At 37.9% G+C, this 25,878-nt stretch overlaps 1 protein-coding gene across 1 annotated transcript in view; it reads left to right on the forward strand.

The window, feature by feature from the left end:
* The window catches only part of igdcc4 (immunoglobulin superfamily, DCC subclass, member 4), a 255,257-nt gene extending 236,033 nt beyond the window's left edge, over positions 1 to 19,224 (forward strand). Inside the window, exons 16-20 of the mRNA XM_062024310.1 lie at positions 5,432 to 5,566; positions 9,990 to 10,092; positions 10,210 to 10,441; positions 10,531 to 10,656; positions 16,221 to 19,224. Coding sequence (XP_061880294.1) covers positions 5,432 to 5,566; positions 9,990 to 10,092; positions 10,210 to 10,441; positions 10,531 to 10,656; positions 16,221 to 16,724 — 1,100 coding nt within the window. The 3' untranslated portion in view covers positions 16,725 to 19,224. The remainder of the gene's footprint in view (positions 1 to 5,431; positions 5,567 to 9,989; positions 10,093 to 10,209; positions 10,442 to 10,530; positions 10,657 to 16,220) is intronic.
* The last annotated feature ends 6,654 nt before the right edge of the window (positions 19,225 to 25,878 follow it).

Here is a 25,878-nt window from a genome sequence, read left to right on the forward strand (position 1 = left end):
AGAGAAGTATCCTACACTTCTCTTTTGTAAAGTAAATCTGAACAGCCTATATGGGCATCTACATCAACTATATGATTTGCCTGAGAAGCTGGACAGGACAAAAAAAAATAAAAAATGTTTTTTTTAATTTTTTTTATTTGTGGCGGACGTAATTATTTCATGGCGGGCCGCCACAAATAAATGAATATGTGGGAAACACTGCACTACCGTTCAAAAGATTGGGGTCACATTGAAATGTCCTTATTTTTAAAGGAAAAGCACTGTACTTTTCAATGAAGATAACTTTAAACTAGTCTTAACTTTAAAGAAATACACTCTATACATTGCTAATGTGGTAAATGATTATTCTAGCTGCAAATGTCTGGTTTTTGGTGCAATATCTACATAGGTGTATAGTGGCCCATTTTCAGCAACTATCACTCCAGTGTTCTAATGGTACAATGTGTTTGCTCATTGGCTCAGAAGGCTAATTGATGATTAGAAAACCCTTGTGCAATCATTGTTCACACATCTGAAAACAGTTTAGCTCGTTACAGAAGCTACAAAACTGACCTTCCTTTGAGCAGATTGAGTTTCTGGAGCATCACATTTGTGGGGTCAATTAAACGCTCAAAATGGCCAGAAAAAGAGAACTTTCATCTGAAACTCGACAGTCTATTCTTGTTCTTAGAAATGAAGGCTATTCCACAAAATTGTTTGGGTGACCCCAAACATTTGAACGGTAGTGTATGTGGTAATGTTCATCAGTCAACTTATTGGTTAATTTTCAATCTATCAAGATACAAAAATTGGTAACACTTTAGTATGGGGAACATATTCACCATTAATTAGTTGCTTGTTAAAGTAACAAATACTTAATTTAATGTTATTTGGACCTTAGGGGAACATATAAGGGTTAGGGTTAGGGTTAGGGTTACTAATAAGCAATAATTCTGAGGTTATTGAGGGAAGACTCTTAGTTAATGGCTTACTGATTGTATGATAAGGCCATGCAGAATAAGGCATTAATAAGTACTTAATAATGGCTAATTAAGAGCCAATATGTTACTAATTTTCATGTTAATAAGCAACTAATTATTGGTGAATATGTGTTCCCCATACTAAAGTGTTACCAAAAAATTATTTTAAAATCAAAGTACAGTATGTTATTTATGTCGTTTGATCATTTTCCTCGACTGATATACTAACATCATGTGGTTTATTTTGTACATATGTAGCATCATCTACAAAGATGCAAATAATTGGTATTGCGACATCCAGTGGACACATGTTTCTTTCGTTCAAAAATTTCAGGTTAATTGTTATCCTTAGCAAACTCATCCCGCGGGCCGGATAAAACCTGTTCGCAGGCCTCAGGCCGTACGTTTGAAACCCCTGGTATGGAGTATGACGATAACCTTTTACTTCAACAAAAATGTCGCATTTTACTATTATAAAATGTAGCGAGGCCTGGGCTGATAATCAATAAGTCAATTAATCGAACGATACTTGAAAAATATCCTCGATAAGCTTACCCGCATCGATAAACTGCCTTGTCTGTGTTGTTTAGTCCAATGGTTCTCAAACTTTTTTTTACCAAGTAGCATGTCAGAAAAAAATTAAAAGTACCACCATAATGACTATAATTAAAATACAGTAGCGTATTAGGCCTAAGTATTCCTTAAAAACAAGGCAGCGGTTTTATTTAACAAGTATATTTAATATTTTGGACACTGTAACATTAAACAGTTTGAACAGTGACACTGTCTTTAAATGTAGGAAAATAAAACACCGCTTAAATAATGAATCAAATATTTGGCATACCACTAGATGGAGCTCGCGTACCACTAGTAGTATACGTACCAATTAGGGAATCACTGGTTTAGTCTCTTGCTTTCAAATCGGGTGCAAAAGGTTTCACTATGTGCATCGCTCTCAGCACCAGAGCGCCACAATACAATGAAGGGAGTGAACACTCTTGTCAGCCATCCGCAATCTTTGTCTCTGTGAGTGAAGGCGGGACTGCTCGCTTCCCACAGCAACAGAGTGTCGATACTCACTTAGTGAGAAGCATCGCAAGATAATACAAATTAGAAGAAAAAAAGATGATTGCAAAGCCAAATGTCCTGTTGTGGAAACATTTTGGTTTGTTGGAAAGTGATGGAAAAAAACAAAAAAAAAACATCTGACCAAGTTTTTCCAATTAAAGAGAAAATTGCACTCAGATGTTTAATATTTATTGACGTGCATTTTTTTCTTTTCTGAGTCAACTTTATTTTTACTGTCTGTTTCCCTAATTTGGATATTAAAAGTTATTGGCCTTCCAATTGCAATGGTGAAAAATGCTAATGGAAAAAAAAGTTGATTGTGTTTGAAAGGTTGCTTGCATTATTATTGTTACATATTATGGTTACCGTAATTTCTGGACTATAAGCCGCACCTGACTATAAGCCGCACCAGCTAAATTTAGGGGAAAATACAGATTGCTCCATATATAAGCCGCACCCGACTATAAGCCGCAGGGTTTTGATGTGTAATTACCGTAGTATATAGGGGTTCCTTCTACCACGGAGGGGGTTGTTGGGACAGAGATGACTGTTTGGGAACGCAAAGCGTCCCATTTATTAACAATAAATCTTTCAATCATTCAATCAAACTTTCACATCTTTGACATGGCGAACAGCATTCGTGCAGAGTACAAATAATACAACGGTGCAAAGTAATACAAAGTGCTCGCCTGTACGTTATCAAAATAACCAGCCTACCGGTATATGAAAAGTCAGTCTTTAATCATTGTGTCATCGTCTTCCTCCTGCGTACTAAAACCACCGAAATCCTCTTCGTCGGTGTCGGAGAAGAACAGGCCGTAAATAAGCCGCACCCTTGTATAAGCCGCAGGGACCAGAACGAGGGGGAAAAGTAGCGGCTTATAGTCCGGAAATTACGGTACCATATTTTCCACCAAATTTTAGGAAAAAATATATTTTTACATATATTAGCCGCACCAGACCACAAGCCATAGCTACAGTATATACCGGTACGAAATATTTTGTAAATGTTTATTTACATATCTTATTGGTTTCCAAACGGTGCCTGTCACTCGGCAGTAAAACGGCTGATCAAACAAAACAGACGTCATCGTCATGGACCCACAAGCTACGGAAGCTAGCTTTCCAATCAGCTTAACAGACTCAATACATCCACGGTGACGTTTTGGTGAATTTACGAAACTGAAACAATATAAAAATAATGCCATTGTAAGTTAATAATACTAACACATATACTTGTAAACCTGTTAGCATATTCGCTAATGATAATGACACTAACTTGATTACATTACATTATTATTATTATGGGGCGGCGTGGGGCAAGACACTTTACCCACCTGCTCCAAGTGCTACCCACACTGGTTTGTAGCTTAAATATGTAGATAATGGGTTTCACTATGTAAAGCACTTTAAGTTTCTAGAGTAAAGTGCTGTATAAATAAAATTCCCTTCACTACCCCTACAGACATGGAACAGTTTAATAAGTATGAATTATTTCAGTTATATTGTAAAACTTACAAGCATTTGCTTGGAGTGGTGTATGAAGAATCCTTTCGAGCAGAAACGCGATGTACGGTTTTACTTCCGGTTCAAGGAATGAAACAGGAAGTACATTTCCAACCTGCAGCACCTGCAGTGAGCGAACTCGTCCAAAAGATGGCGCCACAGCACAAACGTTAACAATAACACACCTTTTCTGTGTGTCTGTCGGTGTGAAAACTATTGTTGAGTCCAAAATACAATGGTCGTTGACAAAGACAAATCCCTAATTTAGACGCACTGTTTTATAAGCCGCGGGGTTCAAAGCATTGGAAAAAATGAGTGGCTTGTAGTCCAGAAAATACGGTACATTAGTGCCTAATTTGGTCTCAAAATAAGACAGACAATAATATTGTTTTTTAGCAATAATTTGTGCGACAATATATTGTCCAACAAAATATTTTATCAGCCCAGGTCTACATGAACCTACTCACAGAGAGGCCACACGGTGGCCTCGTGGTGAGCACAATGGCCACACAGTCAAGCGATCGATGGTTTGAATCTCTGTTTTGGCGTCTCCATGTGGAGTTGCATGTTCTTCCCATGGGTTTCCTCTGGGTACTTCAGCTTTGTCCCGCATTGCAAAAATAAACATTTTGGGTTATTTGAAGACTCCTAATTGGTGTGAATGTGACTGTTAATATTTGTCTATTTGTGCCTTGCGATTGGCTGGCCAGTCCACCTGTTTCACCCAAATGCAGCTGGGATAGGCTCCAGTGTACACATGGTATAGAAAATAAATGGATAGAACTCACAAAAAATAGAAAAGTGCCAAAGAAACAAAAAGGATAGCTAAGTATGTCTGGTGCACCATAGAAACTCACCAGGGGGTCGTTCACAAAAAGAAGGATAATTACAAAGTGTTGATTTTAATTTGTATTTTATTTTCCTGGGTCACTTTGTGCGTGGAATATTGGAACATTGGTCTTCCCCAACATGCATGCTTTGTAATACAACACATTCACAGGAAAAATAAATGAATAAATAATATTTTTTTTGTGGAAAATAATAATTTTAACAATATTAAAAAACATTGAAATTTAAAAATTCCCAACTCGACTTTAACCAGGATTCGAACACAGCACTGCTATCTTTTGACACAAGCACTAAAGGTGAGCGCCACAATACATAAAGGGCTTTGTCTTTCATAAAGTGACATTTTACATGAGCTTCTTTGTGCAAAACTGGGCCAACCAAAGTCTTTACAGCCTTTTCGCTGAATAAAAGAATGTACATGAAAATAAATTGTGTGGGATTTGTAATATTAACTAACTATGAACGATAAAACACTGAATATCAAGAACATATGAACGTCTCTCCTCTTTACTTCCCAGACGACTGTCTCGAGATCGATCTTTCCCAATAAAGCAAAATGTAACAAATATGCAACAAACTTCAAGTTCAAGGCTTACTGTAATTTGAAAAATGCACTGCACATCACATTGGCGCCCCCAGTTTTGATGGTAAATGTTTAAGAAAAAATATGGGGACGCCCGGCGGAACGGGTTGAGAAGCTTAACTGACCCACGGGAGAGAGTACCAGAAGACGTCAACATTTAAAGCACACGTTTAAACTGTGTGGATGTAGGTCTGCTAAAAACGCTGACTTTGGAAAACCTCGCTCCATTCCCGTAGTCTGTGTTGCATATTGCAATATTTACTGTACCATGATGATGAATAATGGTCCTTCTCTTTCTCTTTACTTACCGTTTGAATCGCGATGGCTACTCTGCTGTTTCCTGCCAGGTCGTAAATCAATCATAGTTCAAGATAGAGCGACTACGCAACATAAATAAAAGCTATTCCTATTCACAACATAAACACAAGGTGTAACCAATCCTCATTGTGTGTTTCTCTGCCTACAGGGAGCATCACCAGTGTTGTGGTGCGAGGCTTGTCCAGTGGCAGCCGTTACTTTTTCAAGTTGGGAGCGTCGACGGAGGTGGGGCCGGGGCCTTATTCGCTTGTAAAGGACGTTCACGTTCCCCCTCACCAATATGGTACGTGCCAAGTGTATCGCGTGTGTGTATAGTGTATATTTAATTACAAAGTGTAATAGGGTTATTTTGTAGCTGCCCCTATGCAGAGTGAATGGAAGTGACACAGGAGTTGTGTGGCTGCAGACTCTGGCCATCTGTTTCTTCTCTCCTCTGCATCCAGGCTGCCAAAAGATAGCCGGCATACATGAATATCAATGAAGGCAGTTGAATACCTGCCCTGAATTACTAGTAAATGTAGCTTTGTCTCGGATAAATAGGCTTCACGGGATTCTCTTTACTGGCTTCTAGACCGAAATGAATTCGCCAATGTGTCGATTTTAAACGTAACTTTTTTTTTTTTTTGGAAGGGTAGTTTTCTGCGAAAATAATAAAAAGTAGAACTCTGGGTTTGCTGCTCCTTTACATATAGAGATAGTTGCTTGTTTTGAGCTGTGTATGTGGAAAAAGCGATCGATGGGGTATAAAAACATATTACAGAATAGTACATCCAATCCAGCCATTGTGTAATTGGAGATGAATACTAATAAAAACAATAATATTAATAATCATTATTATAATATTTTTTACAGTAAGAATGATAAATAAATGATAAATGGGTTATACTTGTATAGCGCTTTTCTACCTTCAAGGTACTCAACGCGCTTTGACAGTATTTCCACATTCACCCACATTCACACTGATGGCAGGAGCTGCCATGCAAGGCGTTAACCAGCAGCCATCAGGAGCAAGAGTCAAGTGTCTTGCTGCGGTTTACCTGACACATAAAACGGGACAAATTGGGGGGTGCAACATCCACTTTAATTGAGTGTTGAATATCTTAAAATGTGTTTTGTGGCAATTCCAACTTTGACCACAGCGTCAGTTGCTATGTTGAGTAGCGCTTACCATTATTTTCAGCAGACTGCGCTGCAAAATTATTCACCCCCCATATTCTTCTCATGCAAGACCTACCCAGGAATGGGTAAATCCCTTCCCTACTGTATATTATTGAGGGGTGTCGAATTATCGCGATAATTGCATTTAATTACAGTCATATTTAGCGCAATATGGGCCTGATCTTAGATCCCAATGGGACGTGCTAAACGGCATGTGCAAACTATAAAATTGGAATGATCCAAATGCAGGAAAATGCATATTGCAAGACGTTGTTTTATATAGAAGATACTGTATACTATAATATATATATTTCCTAAATTAAAAAATTAACGCCATTTTCAAAACACCAATAGAACGCATTAATTGAATTTGTTTTAATCAGCCCTTTAAGTCATCCAGCAGCTCTAAAATTATTAAAAAATTATATCGCTGAATAGACGTTATGTGTAATATTTGTATTTTTGACAGTCCATATATTTTGACAAGCATAAACTGAAGCATAATCGCCTCCTTTCTCACAGCCATTTCTGCACAACTGTCAGTTTGTACATCCTTTCTAGGCATAGGTAAAAACTGAAAATAGCGCCCGCACAAAAGTTTTAGACTTGATGATTCACACTGTGTGTTCTAAATATTTACATGTGCATCTCCTATTCCCGGTATTGTGGGTGTTCTGTTAATCAGCATATATTCTACATATTCATGTAGACAGACACGCTAAATCATGGGTGTCAAACTCTGGCCCGCGGGCCAAATTTGGCCCGCCGTGTAATTTCATTTGGCCCTTGAGGCGATATCAAATTATCATTAGAGCTGGCCCGCCGGTATTATATAGCGGCGTTGCCGCTGTAACACCGCATTCACCGCTAATACTCATACTTGCCAACCCTCCCGATTTTCAGTGCCCCTCTCGAAAGTCTCCTGTGGCAACCATTCTCCCGAATGTCTCCCGATTTCCACCCGGACAACAATATTGGGGGCGTGCTTTAAAGGCACTGCCTTTAGCGTCCTATACAACCTGTCGTCACGCCTGCTTTCCCTCCATACAAACAGCGTGCCGGCCCCTGTCACATGATATATGCAAAGCAAACTTGATCAACAGCCATACAGGTCACACTGAGGGTGTCCGCATAGACAACTTTAACACTGTTAAAAATATGCGCCACACTGTGAACCCACACCAAACAAGAATGACAAACACATTTCGGGAGAACATCCGCACCTTAGCACAACATAAACACAACAGAACAAATACCCAGAACCCCTTGCAGCACTAATTCTTCCGGGACGCTACAATATTAAACCCCCCCCCTCGCTACCAGCAAACCCAGCTACCCCTTTCTCTTGCTAGTTCAAGGCTTGAATGTTTGATTCATTCATTATTGTTATTTTATTTTCAAATTTATTATTAGCCTGTGGAAAAAGTTTATTTTGATATTTACCTCAGAAGGCTGCAAATAGAAAAGAGACATTCAATTTTCATTTAAATTTTATTTGATATGCCATTGATATTTTTGAATTATTATTATTATATTATTATTTGAAACTCGATTTTGCATGTCACTATAAAGTTATATAAGCCTTGCTTGTTCAATATTCAATGCAAAACTTGTTTGGGTCCCTATTAAAAGGTTCATTTGTTTAACCTTGGCCCGCGGCTTTGTTCAGTTTTAAATTTTGGCCCACTCTGTATTTGGGTTTGACACCCCTACGCTAAATGGATTGTGCTCCTTATTCTGCTCACTTGAAAGATACAATCCTCTGAGCACAATTTTAGTAGATTGGCTTTTTGTGTGCTATCAAGTTAGCATGTGTTTTAATACACGCAAACCATTAAAGTTAAGTAAAATTAAAGTTAAAGTTAAAAAGTTAAAGTTAAAGTAAAGTACCAATGATTGTCACACACACACTAGGTGTGGTGAAATTTGTCCTCTGCATTTGACCCATCCCCTTGTTCACCCCCTGGGAGGTGAGGGGAGCAGTGGGCAGCAGCGGTGCCGCGCCCGGGAATCATTTATGGTGATTTAACCCCCAATTCCAACCCTTGATGCTGAGTGCCAAGCAGGGAGGTAATGGGTCCCATTTTTATAGTCTTTGGTATGACTCGGCCGGGGTTTGAACTCACAACCTACCGATCTCAGGGCGGACACTCTAACCACAAGGCCACTGAGTAGGTGGCATTAATAGAGATTTCTTTTTTGTAGTGTAACACATGTGACAGAGATGAAGAAATGGCGTGTGTGTTTTAGACCCACCTTTATGTGACTTTATACTATTATAACACATTTGTGAATCAATATAGGGATACATTGCATGTCTATTGACATGTAACATATTTTTTTGTTTATACAGCTATCTTTATAATACTGTAATGAATGTATGTGAAAATACCTTAAGGTGAGGGCTTTTCTTAGATTATGTTTTGATGTAATAAAAAAGGGATTAAATAGTTTCATATCATTATTAAATAATTGTTTTTTAATTGCTTGACAGCACTAATAGTATCATTATTAGGGATGACAACATAACATTTGGCAATTAATGGTATTGGTTATTTTTTTTCGAACATACTTAACAAAATTACATTGAATTACCTGTTTCTACTTGCACAATTCAACATGTTGGTAACATAGCAGAAAAAAAGAAGAGATTAATAAATCTTAGTAAATAAATACCAAATGTATATACAGTACAGGCCAAAAATTTGGACACACCTTCTCATTCAATGGGTTTTCTTTATTTTCATGGCTATTTACATTGTAGATTGTCACTGAAGGCATCAAAACTATGAATGAACACATGTGGAGTTATGTACTTAACAAAAAAAAAGGTGAAATAACTGAAAACATGTTTTATATTCTAGTTTCTTCAAAATAGCTACCCTTTGCTCTGAATACTGTTTTGCACACTTTTGGCATTCTCTCAAGAGGTAGTCACCTGAAATGGTTTGCACTTCACAGGTGTGCTTGAAGCTCATCGAGGTAATGCCAAAAGTGTGCAAAACAGTAATCAGAGCAAAGGGTGGCTATTTTGAAGAAACCAGAATATAAAACATGTTTTCAGTTATCTCAACTTTTGTTAAGTACATAACGCCAATGTAAATAGTCATGAAAATAAAGAAAATGCATTGAATGAGGAGAAGGTGTGTACAGACTTTTGGCTTGTAATGTATACTAAACATGATGAGGTTGTGTTTCAGTTTTATGCTGCTAAATCTGGAATAGTCTTCTAGAAGATAATTGTGTTTGACTGTGCATATGGCAATTATGTTACCTACATTTTATTTTGAGTATTTAGATTTGTGTTTATGATTTTATTTGCCTTCATGTAATTTTATGCATTTGAAAAGCACCTTGTATTACCTTCCGTACGAAATGTGCTCTAAAGATAAACTTGCCTTGCCTAAATAAAGATATTGTGTACAAACCACTTTCAAAATAAATACATTTAATATTTATTACATTAAAAACAATTCTAAATATTAAGTAATGATAGGGTTACATATTAGTATTAATGGTTACATCTTTTTTCATGCTCTTTTGAACAGAGTTGGACATCCATGCAGTGACGGGCATCATCGTGGGTGTGTGTCTGGGGCTTATATGCATCCTCCTCTGCATGTGTTTCAGTTTTCGCAACACTAAGACCAGGTAATGATTCCACTTGACATTATTTCACCTCAAAGTCATACACGAGTACCGTTTGATATTAATAGTCTTCCATGTATACCCTCTATAGTTGCCTCTTTTATCTCTCCCCTCACATAGGGGGCTATCTGGCACCCTAGACTCCACTACTGCGACCCCCCAGTACAAAAGAGGGGGCTACCCCAGTGCTGCTAATGTGCCAGAGTGCAGCGATAGTCACGAGTTGGAAACGCTAATGCCCTCCGCAGGCCAAGAATGTAGTCAACCGTCAGCAGGAGCCCCAGAGGAGCAGAGCCTGATGGCATGTGCCAACTCCGAGGATGGAGGAGAGGGTCTCGCACCTGAAACCAAGGTCAGAACCTGCAAGCGGGAGGGTGGAATCTTTCCCACTGCTGTGAATTGAATTATGTTGAATCCAATGTGCCGTTGTCACCTTTTCAGGCTGCTTGGAACGGCTCTGTGAGTCATAACTGGGCCAACAGAATCACTCGATATCGCGACACCGTCACTGAAGACTCCCCAGGATTCATCGCTGGAGGTCTCCACGTAACTAACGATAATGTGATGGTAAATGGGAACTAAGCTTCATTCTGTCTAGTTTTAAATGCATTGTCAGGGTGGCTGCTTGATGCTTAATGTGAACATTTTGTGTGTTTTTGTGAATGGACATACACATGCTTATAGAAATGATATTATATTAGTATGAGAATGGACATGGTCTTGGAAGGGACATGTTGACCTTTGTTGGGTTAGGTAACAAATGTTTAAATTATGTGTTAATAGATAATTATTGTAGTATGTGAATGAAAAAATCGACAGTTGTGTCATATGTCAATCAATCAGTTAAAGTTTATGGATATAGCCCTTAATCAAAAGTTTTCTCACAGGGCTACACAAGCCACAACGACATCCTCGGCTCATATGTGTATGTAAATTGACGGACATTTTTGTTCATTGTGTGTTTGTGAATGGGGAGGAAGATTTGTGTATGTGAATGGACCGACAGTCTTTCACCTAACCTATGTGCAAGAATTAACAGACACAGTGTATTAGGTACAGTTGCGATCAAAAGTTTACATACACTTGCAAATAACATAATGTCATGGCTGTCTTGAGTTTAAATGTGTGTTTTATCTGACCACAGAACTTTCCTCCAGAAGGTCTTATCTTTGTCCATGTGATGTCAGATGAAACACAAATTGAGCTATTTGGCCACAATACCCAGCAATATGTTTGGAGGAGAAAGGGTGAGGCCTTTAATCCCAGGAACACCACACCTACCGTCAAGCATGGTGGTAGTAGTATTATGCTCTGGGCCTGTTTTGCTGCCAATGGAACTGGTGCTTTAAATGGGACAATGGAAAAGGAGGTTTGCCTCCAAATTCTTCAGGACAACCTAAAATCATCAGCCCTGAGGTTGGGTCTTGGGTGCAGTTGGGTGTTCCAACAGGACAATGACCCCAAACACATGTCAAAAGTGGTAAAGGAATGGCTAAATCAGGCTAGAATTAAGGTTTTAGTCTGTCTGGCCTTCCCAAAGTCCTGACTTAAACGTGTGGACAATGCTGAAGAAACAAGTCCATGTCCGAAAACCAACACATTTAGCTGAACTGCACCAATTGTGTCAAGAGGAGTGGTCACAAATTCAACCAGAAGCTTGTGGATGGCTACCAAAAGCGCCTTATTACAGTGAAACTTGCCAAGGGAATTAACATTGCTGTATGTATACTTTTGACCCAGCAGATTTGCTCACATTTTCAGTAGACCCATAATAAATTCATAAAAGAACCAAACTTCATGAATGTTTTTTTGTGACCAACAAGTATGTGCTCCAATCCCTCTATCACAAAAAAATAAGAGTTGTAGAAATTATTGGAAACTCAAGACAGCCATGACATGATGTTCTTCACAAGTGTATGTAAACTTTTGATCGCGACTGTATATATAAAAGGACAGACATATGCTGGCGTTGTGTGTGCCTGTGAATGGACAGACAAATGAACAGGAAGTACAAACTAAAAATAAGAGCGCTACACAGGAACTACATTTCAACATAGGAAAAACAACAAATAAAGTCGGTCAAGACAGAGGTTTTTTTATTTGTGTATGTGAATGGATAAACACATGTTTTATTATGTGTATGTGAATGGACAGATGTCCTAGTAAGTACAAAGGGACATTTTGATGTTTATGTTAGTAAGAGAATGGACATGTGGTTTAAGTCATGTGTGTATGTGTATCATATGTCAATGTTAATGTACTAAGCAGGCTGGTGAAATTTCTGCGGAAACTCAGAAATCCGCTTTCTTTTCGCGTCAAAATATCACTTTTGTGTTTTTTTGTATGAAACATCAGTAAAAAATCCGATGTAAATAACATGTGTGACAATCCGGAGCACTGAAACAAGCTTGCTAGTTAGCAAACCATCTAACTTACCACTCACCAAAAAATGATTCCCGAGCGCGGCACCGCTGCTGCCCACTGCTCCCCTCACTTCCCAGGGGGTGATCAAGGGGATGGGTCAAATGCAGAGGACAAATTTCACCACACCTAGTGTGTGTGACAATCATTGGTACTTTAACTTTAACTTTAACTTACTTTTTGTCGCCTGCGTTCGCTCTCTGACCAACAACGTTGGCGGCCGTCTATTTTGCTGCTAATCATACTTGAATGATTACAATTCGAACACCGTTGGTTCCAAACCAGTTGAAGTTCTGAAAAAAAATTTAGTAGCCAGCGATAAGATATATTTTTGACGTGACAGATGTAAACAGAGGTTACAATACCGGAAGTATATTATCTCATTTTATTACCTATTCTGTGTTATATGTGTTTTATGTTGCACAATTGCACCTAGAAAATTCCTAGTTTGTGAACCCGTTCTCAAACAATGGGAATAAAAACTATTCTGATTCTGATCTAAGGGGGGTAGAGTTTCCAAATGGGAAATCATTTTCTAAGTTCTTTGCATGGATGTTATATTACCTTTTCAATAAAAATAATGTTAGTAAATGATCTACTAAAAATTCTGTGGTACATTCCCTGGGACATGTAAGTGTCAAAAAGACAGCCAAAAGAGCTTGGTAGATGAGAATAAATCTAACGGTAAAGTATAGTGTAGAAATGCATCCAATTGCAGGAAAAGTAGTCTTGATTTTCAAAATGTTCTTATTGGTTTTACGTAGCAGCACTTCATGCTGACAGAAATATTCCTCTTTTTTTTCCTAAACTTTTCCTTTTTTTTTAAGAAGACTGCTCACTTGCCTGACTAAGATATGGGCATAACATGTTTTGCACATATGCAGAATGCTACTTATGTGCACGGATGAACAGACAGATTTGAGATAGCCAGAATTTAGATTATTTATATGTGAAAGGACTGACAGGTGGTGGAATTTTCTCTGTGTGTGAATGGACAGACATACACTATATTGCCAAAAGTATTTGGCCACCTGCCTTGGATGACATGAACTTGAAGTGCTAACCCATTCCTAACCCATAGGGTTCGATATGATGTGGGTCCACCTTTTGCAGCTATTACAGCTTCAACTCTTCTGGGAAGGCTGTCCACAAGGTTGCGGAGTGTGTTTATAGGAATTTTCCACCATTCTTCCAAAAGCGTATTGGTGAGGTCCAGTGTTGGGTTAGTTACTGAAAACCAGTAACTTGTTACAGTTACTAGTTACTTTATGTCAAAAGTAACTCAGTTACTAACTCAGTTACTTACACAAAAAGTAATGCGTTACTGTGAAAAGTAACTATTTAGTTACTTTACTTATTTTTTCTTTTTTTTTAAGGCTCCCATTAATGCCCTTTTAGCCTTCATTTCAGTACTGTTGTTGCGCTGGAGAATAATACAATCTGTTAAAAAACTTTACATGCATTTGCATCACTGAACTCTGCTAAGCAATGTGGTCTACATACAACACACACAGACAAAGATACGTTTCAAAGGGCCAATTTATTTTGGGCCAGAACAAATTGACAAAACTATTTGAAATAGCTGCAACATAACATAACAAGGAAGGCACACATGACATGATTATATGTCATGTCACTATGTGCAGCACACATACTGCTATACACACGCCTTACCAGGCCTTTTTTTCTCCCAAGGAATTGTGAAATAAAATCATGTCTTCAGTGAAGCCCACAGCACTCTACGCATTTCCCAAGTTTTAGTTTAGAGATAAGGAAAGATTGCCCTGGCCCACTAGGATCCCTCTTTATGTTTGTGAACTTTATAGTCTATACATTTAGAGTGATGTGATAATCAAACAGAGTTTGGAGTGTTTTCTTTAGCTTGCTTTCCATGTCTATGTGCTCACTGTCCACTGTGTCCAGGAACTTGGAAAATGTTTCCGTGCCATTTGCCGTTTGACGCCCGCTATCATGCTTATTAGCTGTCTGAAAGCATGTCTTCTAGCACATACGCTGCAATGGCTCTATCAATGTTGTCCAGGCTAGCAGTCCCTCCGTTAAAAGCCTTAGGTGAAGTGTGTCTCTCTTTACTAGCTTTGTCGAAGCATGTTGCTTTTGTAGCTGGTTGAGCAGATTTGAATTGCTGTTATGGGCAGTAGATGGGATCTTTGATCCAAGACACAACTTACATTCAACTGAAACATTATTTTCTTTGTGCTCGACAAAAGAAAAGTAGTGAGAATATCTCCATGTTAAGAAACTCGGCTTCGGCTCCGCCATAATGTCTTGTTAGTAAACACAGACACGCCCCCCTGCCCCACACACACACTCACACACACAGCGCGCGGCGTGCCTCTTCACTTCCTTGTGACATAGGAAGAATCAGAAGGACGACACTGCAACTCTCCAATAAAACCCACTCAGATCTTCTCAGTTTCTTGCCGATACTATATAAAAAATAACATAAAATAACGCATCATGTAGTAACGGTAACTGAGTTACTGAATATAAAAGATAACACGTTAGACTACTCGTTACCGCCGAAAATAACGGCGTTACAGTAACTTTGTAACACGTTAGTCCCAATACTGGTGAGGTCACACACTGATGTTAAAGTTAAAGTTAAAAGTTAAAGTATGACCAATGATTGTCACACACACACTAGGTGTGGTGAAATTATTCTCTGCATCACCCTTGATCACCCCCTGCGAGGTGAGGGGAGCATTGGGCATCCGGGAATCATTTTTGGTGATTTAACCCCCAATTCCAACCCTTGATGCTGTGTGCCAAGCAGAGAGGTAATGGGTCCCATTTTTATAGTCTTTGGTATGACTCGGCCAGGGTTTGAACTCACAACCTACCGATCTTAGGGCGGACACTCTAACCACTAGGCCACTGAGTAGGTAAGGTTGGTTGATGTTGGTCAAGAAGGCCTGGCTCTCAGTCTCCGTTCTAATTCATCCCAAAGGTGTTCTATCGGGTTTAGGTCAGGACAGATGACAGAGTCCGGTGTGGATGAACTTGACTGGCCTGCACAGAGTCCTGACCTGAACCCGATAGAACACCTCTGGGATGAATTAGAACAGAGACTGAGAGCCAGGCCTTCTCGACCAACATCAGTGTGTGACCTCACCAATGCGCTTTTGGAAGAATGGTGGAAAATTCCTATAAACACACTCCGCAACCTTGTGGACAGCCTTCCCAGAAGAGTTGAAGCAGTAATAGCTGCAAAAGGTGGACCAACATCATATTGAACCCTATGGGCTAGGAATTGGATGGCACGGGATGGTCTCCTGCTGGCCCCACTATGGACTGGACTCCCACTATTATGTTAGATCCACTAAGGACTGTACTTAGAGTGGGGGTTACCCACATATGCGGTCCTCTCCAAGGTTTCTCATAGTCATTCACATCGACGTCCCTTATGTGGGCTCTGTACCGAGGATGTCGTTGTGGCTTGTTCAGCCCTTTGAGACTTTTGGGCTATAAAAATAAACATTGATTGATTGATTGATTGACTTCAAGTTCATACGTCAATCAAGGCAGGTGGCCAAATACTTTTGGCAATATAGTGTATGTTGCCATTCTGTGTGTATGTGAAAGGACAAACCTATGTTTACATAATGTGACATTTGCTGTAGATTTTGCCATGTGTGTAAGTGAATGGATAGACAGGATGTGAGGTGACTGGGGATGTTCTCTACTTCCAGGACGGTCCATCCATGAGCAGTAACCAGGTGGAGGCGGAGGTCATCGTCCACTCAGGGCTGTCAGATCCAGACAGCGTCCAGACCAAGGAGATCTGTGGACATAGGAAGGACTCCAAAGCCACCTGTGGACCTTCATTAGCAGAGGACAGATTTCTGCCTCTGGGCCTGCCAGTAGAGGGGACGTGTCCACCTGAGAAACACTCGCTGGCTCAAAGCCTGCAGAGTCTTCCCTCTACTTATTTGGCAGCGAACCACAACGGGGAGCCGGAAGACGGCGGGACAGAGGCGGGTCACGCTGAGCCAAAGCACACCCCGGGGCTAACCAATGGCTTCCACTCCCCGAAGACGCTGCGACCTGTGACGAGGTCCGGGGAAAACGGGGACGTGAGACACTGTCCTTCTGCCCATGCAAAGACCATCTCTGGGGGTCTTTCTTCTGCCCCCTTTGTCAGTTCTGGCCTGGTCCACTCTACCTCAGTAGCACACACGTACTTATGTCCCTAGTCTCTGCATGTGGGACACGCTCTTACCCAGGATGAATGTTTGGACGCACCTCATCAACGGATCCTTTTCTTTTGTACCGCTTCTTTCATACACGATACAGGATATTTTTAGAGGTAGTGTTTTTTGGGGTATGCATAACAACCATACATTCCTCCAGGCTGTGAAAGGCCACCTCTCAACGCTCGCCCACTCGTCGTCTATGCTTGACAGTGGCGCTGAGGAAGTGTCTCTCCAGCCTCATGCTGTCTCAGGGTCACGATACTGGAATGTGCCATTCTATGCCATCTTGAACACACTTCTTGTAAATCTGCAGGTTAGTATTTCAAATGCACAACAGGAAACCATCTTTTTGTGTTGCAAGGGAGGATTTGGGCCACGTCAAAAGGAAAAAAAAAAAAAAAAACCACAGGAAAAAAGTCATAATATTACGAGAAAAATAATCAAAGAAATGTTTACCTCACTGAAAAAAAGTAATCTTAAGAAGGTATGACAAAATTCCCAAAAGGCAGAATTTTTTTTTTTTTTTTTAGATGGTACAATTACGTGAAAGTTGTAAAGTTACGAAAGTAAAATCGTGAGATGAGGTAATTTTAATAAGTAAAAAATGTGAAAACCCCACACAATTATCATTCAATATTGGTTAATTTGACCTACACACTTACTGTATGGTCATAAAGCTACGACTTTATCACGCACACTTCCGATTTTTTTTAAATTATCATCAGATTACAACTAAGTACATTTTTCCTTAAAAAAAACAACAACTATCCATCCATCTTTTATTGCTTGACCCTTTCGGTCAGCTGCACTGGGGCGGAAGACGGGATACACCCTGGACAAGTCTCCAGTTCATCGCGAGGAAAAAAAGAGGAGTCTCTTAGTATTTTTTTTGCCAATTTTTTCTCAAAACATTACTCATTTATTTTTGTAAGATTACAACTTTTTTTGGTTAAAAAAAACTATGTCTTTCTTGTACGGCTTTCTACAGGCAGCAGTTATTTTTGTCTGATAAATACGACTTTATTCTCACGAGATTATGTGTTAATTTGCGTTGGAAATTTTTTTTACTTTTTCTTGAAATATTTTTTGGCAGACAATGATTTTATTTTTTAACTTACATTATAACTTAATTATGGTAAAAGTACAAATTTTAGAGAGAAAATTTGACTTTATTGTCGTAAGGTTACATCAGTTACCAGCTCCATTACTTTTTCTCATAACATTATCATGACTGTATTCTCCGAAGATTCCAAAGTATTTTTTTTTTTAATTGATATTATAACTTAATTCTTGTAAGATTACAGTTTTAACAGAGGAAATGTGACTATTATCTTAAGGTTATTTTCGCAAAAAAATGATTCATTTCAACCAACAATACAATATGCGTGCAGGAACTGCAACAAAGCATGTCGGTCAAGAATTGGCTTACATAGTCACAACAGGCGTTGCACAGGAATTGACATTTGAGCGCAAAACTCTATTGTCTCTCGAGACAAACAGATGCCAGTAACATCTCGAAAAATCTTTTCTCGTAATATCTCCTAATAGTGCACCTTTTTTCCCTCAACATTATCATAACTTAATCACCGGAAAATTCCGAATTTTTTTAGTGACATAAGTTATAAGTTTAGGTTTTTTTTACAGAGAAAATGCGACTATTGTCGTAAGGTTACGTCTGGAAAAATCTTTTCTCGTAATATCTTGTAATAGTGCACCTTTTTTTCCTCAACATTATCATAACCTAATTATCGGAAGATTCAAAAGTTGTTGTTTTTATCAGAATATGACCTTATTCTTGTAACGTTAAGTCAATGTTGGAAAACTTTTTTTTGTAAGGCTACGTCACAAATACAACTTTGTTCCCGTAAGAGTACAATTCTGTTCACGTAAGATTATGACTTTATTCATGTGCAGTTATATCACGTGTCTCTCTAACTAGTACTACTTTATTCTTGCAATATTACAACTTTTTTTCTCGGCACGTCAAAATAAAAATTGTACAAAAAAGACTATTTTATTCTCTTAAGATTATGACAGTTTTTTCTTGAGAAAATACAACTTTTTGCTTGTAATATTACTGCTTTTTTTTCCTACGCTACGTCATTATGTGAAGAAAGTGATGAGACATGACACCCACACACGTGCAGACGGGTCACAATAAGGGATGCACCAGTGATTCTATACTCAACTCAGTTTGTGTCTTCATAAATCTGCTCTTAAAAAATACTTATGTGATACAAGAAATAATCGGTAATATCGGTATACAAAGTGGTCACTGATGCATTCCGACTCCTTGTCAACGACACTACCTCGTTTCTTTATCAGGTTTTCAATAGCCTGCTTCAATGTAGCTAGCACCTTTTTAAACATTATTGAGTGTTTCTGATTTTAATGAAGAAAAATGTTTTTGTTTTGACTAGACGATTGTTTTATGGCATTTTTGGTACAAAATTGGTGAAATTACCTACAGCCATGTTTTCTGCACCGGTATTTCCTACGCTTCCCTGCTGTCTCGAACGCAGCTTAATTCCAAGTTGACAAGAAAACTGCTAGAAAAGAATGCATTTTGTGTTCATGCCACCTGCAGGCAATTGTTTTGCATGAAATTTTATACCGGTTGTGTATTGTTTTTCTGCAACTGATTTTACATTTTTAAAATGTCATTTTTAAAAAAAGAAAAAAATAATCAAATTGGCTCTAACTAATTGCCTGCAGGTGTCATGTTGAGCTTTTTGTAAACAAACTCTCCTAAATGGTTGCCATTCATAGTAGTGTGGTGCTTCTCAATGCACAGTTGATACCTGAACCGCATATAAGATATGGGTAACACTTTAGTATGGGGAACATATGAACCATTAATTAGTTGCTTATTAACTTAGGGTTAGGGTTGGGGTTAGGGTTAGTACTTAATAAGTACTTAATAATGACTAATTAACAGCCAATATGTTACTAATTTGCATGTTAATAAGCAACTAATTATTGGTTCATATGTTCCCCATACTAAAGTGTTACCAAAATATGTATCACACAGTTATCATTTATTTCAAGTGGTTGCAGTCCAAAACATATTTTCAAAGGTTTTTTTAGGGGTTACTTGGCGAGCTTTATCACGTCACTACGCTTCAGCTCTTGCTCTGTTACAGATTTATTTTGAGATTATTTTTTTTTTAATATCAGCTCTTTTTATTTTGTTGTATTTGATGTCATCAACAATGTTGACTGCATGTCAGGGTTTCCCAAACCTTTCCATCTAATGGTCCCCTATAATGCAAAAGTGAGTTTTTAATAATGGTCTATAGTAATATGTCACTAGACTTTGTTTGAAAAAAAAAAAGAAATAACAGGCTTCACTACACATCTTAAAATAAAACCCAGCGATGTGCCAAATATCTGTCAGGGAACAAGCAATTGGGTGCATTTGATTGAGTCACAATTGGTCTGCGGTCTAAAAAGGCAGGCTTTGCTACACATCTTAAAATACAGCTTACTATCCATACTATTGATCATGTTATGTTTGTTTTTGTCCGTTTTTTTAGCAAATAGGGTAACCCAGCATTATGTTGCTTGCTGTTAAAATGTGATGTTAGCGCTGTAGCTCGCATAGCTAAGCTAATGTTGTGAACATGTTATATTGTTGGACAAATGCAGAGTCACAGTATATATATATATATATATATATATATATATATATATATATATATATATATATATATATATATATATATATATATATATATATATATATATATATATATATATATAGAGATACATATAGATATATATATATGTATATACCTGAATATGTATGTATGTATATATGTGTATGTATGTATATATATGCATATTGATATGTGTATATGTATTTATGTATTCTTATATATGTATGTACATGTGTATATGTATATATGTATATACAGTACATATACAGGATATGTATGTGTGTATATATGTCTATATATATATATATATATATATATATATATATATATATATATATATATATATATATATATATATATATATATATATATATATATATATATAGACATATAAGTGTATATAAGTATGTATTTACAGTTGTGGTAAAAAGTTTACATACACTTGTAAAAAACATAAGATAGAGAGATTGGAGCACATACTTGTTGGTCACAAAAAACATTCATGAAGTTTGGTTCTTTTATGAATTTATTATGGGTCTACTGAAAATGTGAGCAAATCTGCTGGGTCAAAAGTATACATACAGCAATGTTAATATTTGGTTACATGTCCCTTGGCAAGTTTCACTGCAATAAGGCGTTTTTGGTAGCCATCCACAAGATTCTGGTTGAATTTTTGACCACTCCACTTGACAAGATTGGTGCAGTTCAGCTACATTTGTTGGTTTTCTGACATGGACTTGTTTCTTCAGCATTGTCCACACGTTTAAGTCAGGACTTTGGGAAGGCCATTCTAAAACCTTAATTCTAGCCTGACTTAGCAATTCCTTTATTACTTTTCACGTGTGTTGGGGGTCATTGTCCTGTTGGAACACCCAACTGCGCCCAAGACCTAACCTCCGGGCTGATGATTTTAGGTTGTCCTGAAGAATTTGGAGGTAATCCTCCTTTTTCATTCTCCCATTTACTCTCTGTAAAGCACCAGTTCCATTGGCAGCAAAACAGGCCCAGAGCATAATACTATCACCACCATGCTTGACGGTAGGTGTGGTGTTCCTGGGATTAAAGGCCTCACCTTTTCTCCTCCAAACATATTGCTGGGTATCGTGGCCAAACAGCTCAATTTGTGTTTCATCTGACCACAGAACTTTCCTTCAGAAGGTCTTATCTTTGTCCATGTGATGACTTAAACCCCTTTGAGAACGTGTGGACAATGCTGAAGAAACAAGTCCATATCAGAAAACCAACACATTTAGCTGAACTGCAACAATTTTGTCTAGAGGAGTGGTCAAAAATTCAACCAGAAGCTTGTGGATGGCTACCAAAAGCGCCTTATTGCAGTGAAACTTGCCAAGGGACATGTAACCAAATATTAACATTGCTGTATGTATACTTTTGACCCAGCAGATTTGCTCACATTTTCAGTAGACTCATAATAAATTCATAAAAGAACCAAAACTTCATGAATGTTTTTTGTGACCAACAAGTATGTGCTTCAATCACTCTATCACACAAAAATAAGAGTTGTAGAAATTATTGGAAACTCAAGACAGCCATGACATGATGTTCTTTACAAGTGTATGTACACTTTTGACCACCACTGTATGTATATGCGGTATGTATGTGTGTATGTTTGTGTGTACACTGCACTACTGAAAAGAAAAAAACAACATCCTCTGCAATGGACGTTCGTTTTTTTAGTCCATTCCATTTCGAGCCCTGATCCACAGAAACCCTGCAGAATAATGACATGTAATCATCTTCATGGTTATGACAGCTCTTATTAAGGACAAACTCTCTGCACACTTTGTGTTTTTGGTTCGTTTCTCCAAAACACTTTCTGGGCAAAGGATGATATAATTGTGCAACATACTGGATGTTATTCTGTTTGGTTGTACGTTACCACACACAACTTAGCAGCTCACTCGAGTCTTTGATGGAGGAGTCATTATTATTTTATTTTTCTTACTTCATCTTGTTTTTCAAAGCTCGTATTTCTTCTTATTCTACACTCATTTTGCAGTGTAAAAGTCCAAATTCGTCAGTCAACAGGGACAACGTGGACATTCTCTCCTTCTCTCGATGCAGTACAGTACTTTTTTGTTGTTGTTGTTTTTAGCAGAAATAATTGTCCTCTAGGAAGGACGTCACGAGCGCCACACTGAAACGGAGAAAAAACTGTCGAGCTACAGCAATCAAGTCGTACATTTGGATAAGGAACAGGAACCAAGTTATAACACTAAGAAGAGTGTTAATTATTTTCTATATACCGTCATGTAAAAATTAATTATTGTAAAATTACCTCCTTTTTTGGAATATTTTTTTCAGGAAATTTATTTTAAAAAATGTTTATAATATTACGGCTTTTTTTATCAGCATATTACATTTTTGTATCTCGTACTATATCAACTTTATTTGTAATATTCAAATGTTTACCCTTAAAGAAATACCCACCTTTTTTTCTCAAACGCTTACCAATTTTTTTGGAATACCGCAACTTTATTATAACAAAATCACAACTTTAATATTTCAATATACGGCTCGGTGTACTTTACTGCTGTAAAAGGTACACATTTCGTTTTTATAGTAACTCAAAGACAACATGCTTTGATGGTGCCAACTGCAGGAGGAAACGAGTACTGCAGCTGTGAATCCAGCAGAGGGCGCTGCCTCACAAGTCAATTCACGCAACATGTTCCAGCAGGAAGATGGTTTGACGGAGCGTTATGTTGCGTAACTGCACATTTTTCAGGTTTGATACTTGTAATATTTGTTTCTTATTCTGCTAAACTACATTTAAAATGTGTTTAATACTTGAAAGGCATTTTATAGACTTAAGTATCTAAGATAGGCCTTTTAAGTCAGGGTTTTTCCTCATTCACAGGCAGTCTTGGACCATAATAAACCATTTTTAAATATCTACTGTACTACAACTTTACTCAATATTACATTTTTTAAAATTGCAACACATTTCTTAAGACCGGATGTGAATAGAATTGTGACTTACCTGCCTGAAAATTAAAGTAAAAAAAAAAAAAGAATATATTTAGATATTTATTTTGTAGTATCTGGACTCTTAATACAATCTGGGCTTTACTCTTTTTTTTTTTGGTTAATATCGCAACTTGTAATAAAATGATGTTCTTTGTCCCAAAAATCATTACTTTTTTGTCATAATACTGCGCATTTTTTCTTGTAAGATCGTGCCTTTTTTTCTTGTTATATAATTTTGTTCTTATAAATTTACAACTTTATGTTCATGATTTTTTTTTATTTTTTTTTATTTAGCCATTAAAACAAAAAAATACAATCTTGGATAATTAGGAATTTTACATATAACGTAAGTTTTTTTTTTAATGAATTATGACTTTTTTTTAAACTTTTTTTTTTTTTTTTTACCTCCAATAGTTGGACAGTTCTTCAGTCTTTAAATTAAGACTTGAGTAAAATTACAAAGCAAAGTATCATATAAATCTTATGACATATTTTCCATCCATCCATCCATTTACTACCGCTTGTCCCTTTTTATTCATTATAAATGATAACCTCTGCATCTTTTAAAGTACGATAGTGCAAACCTTGACTCTCATAAAATGACCCTTTTCTTAGTAAATCACTTTTTTTTCTCTTTAAACAAAATATTATCCTCATATATTGTTTTTACAATTTCTGAAAAATGACAACTTACCCATTAAGGCTGTGAATCTTTGGCCACCGCACGTTTCAATTCGATTCTTGGGGGTAACACTTTGATTCAGAATCGATTCCCGATTCAAAATCCATACTTTTTAATAACAGTGGGTGCCAGTTCTACGATAAACTACATTCATCCAAACAGCTGTGATCAATTTCTATTTTACTTCAAAGAAAACTAGTTTTGTTGAATAAAATGATACCCAAACATTTAATTAAGTCAAATACAAATAAGGCAACAAGAGAATATCAAATACATTTAAATCAAATACATTTTTGATACCCCTATTCTTTAGTACTAGTAATTCTACTAAAATGGCAACTTTTTGGGCCCTACTTTTTTCCGACTAATTGTTATCCTTATAACTTAATCATGGCAAAAGAACTTATATTAACTTAAATAATCCTACCCAGTGGCCTAGTGGTTAGAGTGTCCGCCCTGAGATCGGTAGGTTGTGAGTTCAAACCCCTGCTCACTACTCCCCTCACCTCCCAGGGGGGGATCAAGGGTGATGGGTCAAATGCAGAGAAACATGTCGCCACACCTAGTGTGTGTGTGACAATCATTGGTACTTAAATTAAGATTTCCCAAATTGTTCCTTATTTTTGAATATATTTAGATTTTTTTCATATGATTATGACTTTGTTCTTACAAGTTTATGACTTCGTTTTCGTAGTATTTTTTTTTTTTCATCGTTTCAGTGTGGCCCTACTACACCTTGGTCATGCTCAGGTGCTCGTCGTATTTCACCGGCATCCTTATTACGTCACACATTGTGTCCTTTTGTACAGCGCTCTGAATCAGTGTGTACATTTCTGGTAGATTTGTGGTGCTCTGCTTGGTCCTGTCCTGCCATCGTTGTTGTCACGGTTTTTTGAGATGCCGACGTGTCAATCAGTAGCACAGACGATGTCGAGCAGCATGAGACTTTCATCTCTGTGGTCCACGTAAAGAGACAATCGTGTTGTGGTGACGATCCATGGTCACCATGCAGGCGCCAGTGAGATGGTTTACAACAACAGTGCTTGCTTATCAAATGCTACTTTTCCTGTAAATAAACCTCTGCTAAACATGTCTCCTGGTCTCAGTCCTGGGCAAATACATGAACAACCATGTTCTACGGTCCCAGCAGGCACAAGACTTTATAACAACGTTGAGAACTTGTTGAGTTAGGTCCTGACGTTGAGCAACTCAAACATGACGTTTAATCAATGTTGGGTTCTGACGTTGATTTGACCTTTGAAATTTGGTCATTTCCCAACACAAGTACAACGTTGAAACAACATGTATTCAATGTTAAGTTAAAGAACCAATGATAGTCACACACACACTAGGTGTGGTGAAATTACCCTCTGCATTTGACCCATCACCCTTAATCACCCCCTGGGAGGTGAGGGGAGCGGTGAGCAGCAGCGGTGGCCGCGCCCGGGAATCATTTTGGTGATTTAACCCCCAATTCCAACCATTACCAAGCAGGGAGGTAATGGGTCCCATTTTTATAGTCTTTGGTATGAATCGGCCGGGGTTTGAACTCATGACCTACCGATCTCAGTGCGGACACTCTAACCACTAGGCCACTGAGTAGTCAGGTTGTGACGTTGATTTGAGCATTGAAATTTGGCAATTTCCCAACCAACACTGTGGATCCAACGTTAGACACCAACATTGTCTCAATGTACAAATACAACTATTCTGCAACGTTGTTTCGAAGTTAGTTTAAAATGACATGTATGTGTAATCAACGTTGTATCAATGTCTTGTGCCTGCTGGGATATCATCGAGCTGTGACGTAATTTTGGACGTC

This window comes from Entelurus aequoreus, linkage group LG02 (assembly GCF_033978785.1).
Source record: "Entelurus aequoreus isolate RoL-2023_Sb linkage group LG02, RoL_Eaeq_v1.1, whole genome shotgun sequence".
Lineage (NCBI taxonomy): Eukaryota > Metazoa > Chordata > Actinopteri > Syngnathiformes > Syngnathidae > Entelurus > Entelurus aequoreus.